Source organism: Vanellus vanellus (genome assembly GCF_965231255.1).
Source record: "Vanellus vanellus genome assembly, chromosome: 2".
Taxonomy (NCBI): Eukaryota; Metazoa; Chordata; class Aves; order Charadriiformes; family Charadriidae; genus Vanellus; species Vanellus vanellus.
Genome location: NC_138906.1, coordinates 165734306 through 165739231, shown reverse-complemented (window position 1 = coordinate 165739231; position 4926 = coordinate 165734306). Strand labels below are relative to the sequence as shown.

Sequence of the window (4926 nt, the reverse complement as noted above, 5' to 3'; positions counted from 1 at the left end):
GTTCAAGGCCAGGCTGGATGGGGCTTTGAGCAACCTGGTCTGGTGGGAGGTGTCCCTGCCCATGGCAGAGGGGTTGGAATTAGATGATCTTGAAGGTCCTTTCCAACCTAAACCATTCTATGATCCTCTCTCACTCTGAGTGACCATGACACTCTGCAAGCGCTAGTTGTGTATCAGCTGGTTAACACACAGCCAAGACTCCCACAGCAGACTAGATCCAGTTGGTATTACTGATTGTTCAAAGCATCACTGAGCCCCCTGTCCCACCTTCCTTCCTGGAAACACAGACAGTGACACGCTAGGCTCGTGCGCTGATCAGGTATGTGACTGAAACTGGAAAGTACCATACGAAGTCTCTGCATCAACTGTCATTTTTCATAAAAAACATTTATTTTAAAAAGTTGCATATAAAGTTCTACACAGGACGGTTATCATTTCCATAGTAAAAAAAAAACAAACCACACAAACAAAAAACAAACCCCAAAACAAAAACAAATGAAAAATCCAGCTCTGTCACTCAAATGATAAAAGGGTTCCTCATTCTCAACAATCCACATCTAATAGACTTCACCGTGTATTTTGGTAGAACACCATGGACAAACTGCAGAAATGGAGCTCATTAGAGAGAAAGACTCTAGATGTACATATTTACATCGTTATCTAGCACGTGTACTTTTTACCACCACAGCTGCAGAACCACATTAGCTCTTGGAATGGATCTCATCCTCTACCCCGTTTCTGTGCCGATATGGCTATTTTAGCTGCGTTACCAAAGCAGCTGTTTTTACAGAATACTTTTCAAATGGTTTTGGTCCACTGGTAATGCCCCTGGCACCGTTTCAGAGAACCAAGGGAGGGTTCACGCAGTTACAGGCTCCCCAAGGAGGAAAAGGCTGAGGATAGTGGACACTGTGTAAAACACCTCTCCTCACCCCACCTTCCGTGCTGAGGAGAAACACAAAGTAGGGAAGGATTCCCTTCCAGTCAGAGGGTGAAGGAGCTTTTGGACTGAAAGCTGCCTGTGAGAAATTTTAAATTTGGACAATGATTGTCTGAAGAAGTCATTTTAGATCATCTGAGCAAGTTCTGCTCTCAGATTTACATTAGCTCTTCCTACCCCGCCACGTTTCTGAGGGAAGAATTCCCCTCTTCAACAAGTATAAAGTTCAATTGCTAAACTTCTTAAACAAAGCAAAAGCAGATGGCTCAGTATATAAATATATCCAGCATCTGGATTCTCAGTCACAAAAATAACATCCTTTATACAAACGAAAATGGATCTACTATGAAGCAATTCGCCGTTGGTCTTAAGATCCAACGTCTTCATCAACAGCTTCATCTTCATTCTCTTCCTCCTCATCCTCTTCATCATCTTCCCCTACTTCTCCGTCTCGCTTCTCTTTTTCAAGCATTTTTAGGTATTTGCTAGCTAGGATCTTCTTTGGCAAGATATCTGGAAGGTAGAATTGTTTCTTTTTTAGTCAGTTTGAATAATTATATTGCTTCATTAATACTGTTGCATCCTTACCACTAATGAAGTGCAGTAAAAAAAGCTTTGTTAAAAACATTATTTAAGTGAATAACCAGGTAAGTTAGTCTGACCTATACAGCTGTAAGAATAAGAGAGAATTACCCACTTACGGTATCAATGATAAGGAATATATCACCAACCAACGATAAGGAATATATTTTAAAACTGATTGCTGGCAACTGTCTTTACTATCTGCTCATGTACATTATTTATATGATATAAAACAGAGTGCTGCATTGCTCAACTGCCTTAGACGGATTCAACAAGCCATTTATGTCTTGTAGAAATGGGTTTCCTGCATTAAGGTAAGATACTCATTCAGGGCAATACTGATAGACCTGAGGCAAAGAACTGCGTGCTCTGAAAGTATGTCCACGGGGAACCCAGGGAAAGACTGGGATAGGAATATCTTATTCTCGACCTATATCCTATGCCAATACCTTTTCTGAGCTGTGTTACAACAAAAATCCAAGTATCAGTAAAAAGCGTGTGCGCATGCACACGTGTGTGTACATATATAAATATAAAAGGAGAGAGTAACCATATAATGAATCACTTTGAGAAACGAGACTTACAGATTTAAATGTGTAATTTTGGGGCCACGCAACTTCTCACACAAAGGTGTGCAGTGATCTTGTTTTATAGGCTGAAAGTTTTCAGATGGAGTTGTTGGAATTTAAGAAATATGCTGAGAACTAATTAGCCTTGTATAAGTTTGAAGCACCAGAAAAAAAAACATTCACAAAGAAACGTTTTCAGTGATGTAGTTTATGAGTTCCAGTTGAATGTTATACAGGACATTACTGACCAATAGGAGACTATCATCCTCACAAAATAATTCAAAAAGATTAAGATTTCGTTTTCCAAATTACATACTGGATTTACCATCACACTATAGATACCTGCAAGGAACTGAAAGGTCTCGCACTCTTCTGCAGTATGAGACAAGTCACTGTAAGTGAGAGCATTCTTCTCCTTGCCCCTGCCATGTTTGTAGGAGTAGGTAGCCAAATACTGAACAAAAAGCTCCTAAAAAATTAAAACAAAAGTGAATAGTCAAACTATGAATTCACACATATAGTTGGCAGCAGTTTTCTTTAATTCCTGTTTAAAGACACAAACACCACATTTAAGTGTACATATACTGGACACATTGTGGACAGACCCACTTATTTCAGAAGAGCTTAAGTTCAGGATGTAGTTGCCTCTCCCTGGAGCACTGACTGCAGGTTTGGGTTCTGGTACGTCACTTCATTTGTGCTGCTCTTCAACGCTTTCCACAGCCCAGCAAATGACACATGGGATCAGAAAGCAGCAGTCTGTCATTTCCACACCGCCTAATTTATACTAATTGTCAGGTTTGGAAATAAGAACCTCCTGCATTGCTCACAGACTGGGAGCTTAGCTGGACAGGAAGATGCCCAAACACTCAGCAAGTGTGCTGACGACACCAAGCTGTGTGGTCGACACACTGGAGGGAAGGGATGCCATCCAGAGGGACCTGGACAGGCTGGAGAGGTGGGCCTGTGTGAACCTCATGAAGTTCAACAAGGCCAAGTGCAAGGTCCTGCACGTGGGCCGGGGCAATCCCATGTACAAACACTGGCTGGGCAGAGAATGGATTGAGAGCAGCACCGAGGAGAAGGACTTGGGGGTGCTGGTGGATGAGAAGCTCAACATGAGCCAGCAGAGTGTGATCACAGCCCAGAAGAGCAACCGTATCCTGGGCTGCATCCCCAGCAGTGTGGCCAGCAGGGCGAGGGAGGGGATTCTGCCCCTCTACTCTGCTCTGGTGAGACCCCACCTGGAGTACTCTGTCCAGCTCTGGAGCCCTCAACATAAGGACATGGACCTGTTCGAGCAGGTCCAGAGGAGGCCACGAAGCCGATCAGAGGGCTGGAGCACCTCTGCTGTGAGGACAGGCTGAGAGAGTTGGGGTTGTTCAGCCTGGAGAAGAGAAGGCTCCAGGGAGACCTTATAGCCCCTTCCAGTATTTAAAAGGGCTACAGGAAAGCTGGGGAGAGACTCTGATCAGGGAGTGGAATGATAGGCTGAGGGGTAATGGTTTTAAACGGTAAGATGGTAGATTTAGATTAGATATTAGAAAGAAATTCTTTACTGTGAAGGTGGTGACACACTGGCCCGGGTTGCCCAGAGGAGCTGTGGCTGCCCCATCCCTGGAGGTGTTCAAGGCCAGGCTGGATGGGGCTTTGAGCAACCCGGTCTGGTGGGAGGTGTCCCTGCCCACGGCAGGGGGGTTGGAACTAGATGATCTTTACGGTCCCTTCCAACCCAAACCAGCCTATGGCTCTGTGAAACCCCCTTTTGCGCAGCGGAAGACCGAAGCGCGACGCTGCACGGCCGCCGAGCGGCGGACACGGGCCGGGTCGGTGAAGAGCCGGTGGCCGGGGCGCCGCTGGGCGCTGACAGACGCGGCTGCTGCCGGGCGGGAGCGCAGCCCGGAGGCGGCGGTCCCTCAGGGAGGCACAGGCCCAGCACAGCGGGGCAGGAGCGGGGCCGGCCGAGAGGGAAGGGAAAGGGGAGACGGTACCGTGGCTTTGGCGGTGAGGAACAGCGCGTCCTGGTTGATGCTGGAGACCTCCGGCGAGCTCTTCATGATCACCCGGATGCGCGACAGGGGCAGCGACACCAGCCGGTTCTCCCCGCCGCTCGGCCTCGCCGCCATCTTTCGGCGGGCCCCGTCCCCCGCCCGGGCTCCGGCCTTTCCCCAACCCGGCGAGAAATGGGCGGCCTCCGCGGCGCCGCCCGCCGGGAGCTGTAGTCCCCGGCCGCCACGGGGACCCGGCGCCCGGGACTACAACGCCCATGAAGGCGGGCGGAGGGACGACTACAAGTCCCATGGTACACCTGGCGCCCACCCCCGCCCGCTCCCTCCTCCTCCTCCTCCTCCTGCCGGCGGTGGCCGGGGGAGAGTGCGGTTCCTAGCGATGGGCCCAGGGGGCACACGGGAGCCGGGGGCGTCCAGCTCCGGGTCCGTCAGGGCGGCGGGGTCTTCGCTGCCGGCCGCGGGCGAGGGCGCGTTCGCCACAGGGCAGCGCCGGCCCCCGCAGGGGGGGGGAAAGGGCCTCGGGGGCCCGGGCCGCAGCCCCCGGCTAGCAGCCGGCGAATAGGCTCGTCCTCTACACATGCCAATTACAGGCCAGTGGCTACAAAATTGTTAACTCGGGCTGTAATTACAGGCTGCTAAATAACCTCTTTTGCTGCTTGTCGTACAGTAGAAGGCAATGCTGCCTGGCAGCCCTGGCGCTTGTTAGAGGTATGTTGAGGTGTTGGAGGGCACATGGGAACTATTAAGTGATTATGGGTCTGTGTCTTTATTATTAACACATTCCTCATATACACAGGGTATTTAACCACTGCCGCTGCTGTGTAGG

General features: G+C 49.4%; 1 protein-coding gene across 1 annotated transcript; it reads right to left on the bottom strand.

Moving 5' to 3' along the window:
• Nucleotides 1-361: 361 nt before the first annotated feature.
• CHRAC1 (chromatin accessibility complex subunit 1) lies at nucleotides 362-4233 on the bottom strand. The gene is made up of 3 exons (XM_082479702.1): nucleotides 4083-4233; nucleotides 2434-2560; nucleotides 362-1453 (listed from the first exon to the last, which is right to left on the bottom strand). Exons 1-3 carry the CDS (start codon nucleotides 4215-4217, stop codon nucleotides 1308-1310), a joined length of 408 nt encoding a protein of 135 aa, XP_082335828.1. The 5' UTR covers nucleotides 4218-4233; the 3' UTR covers nucleotides 362-1307.
• Nucleotides 4234-4926: the final 693 nt, after the last annotated feature.

Coding starts and splice junctions, on each gene's coding strand:
- CHRAC1 (XM_082479702.1), bottom strand. CDS start 4,217: ATGGCGGCGAGGCCGAGCGGCGGGGAGAACCGGCTGGTGTCGCTGCCC. Junction 2,561..4,082: donor TCCTCACCGCCAAAGCCACG/GTACCGTCTCCC, acceptor TTAATTTTTTAG/GAGCTTTTTGTTCAGTATTT. Junction 1,454..2,433: donor GACCTTTCAGTTCCTTGCAG/GTATCTATAGTG, acceptor TCTACCTTCCAG/ATATCTTGCCAAAGAAGATC.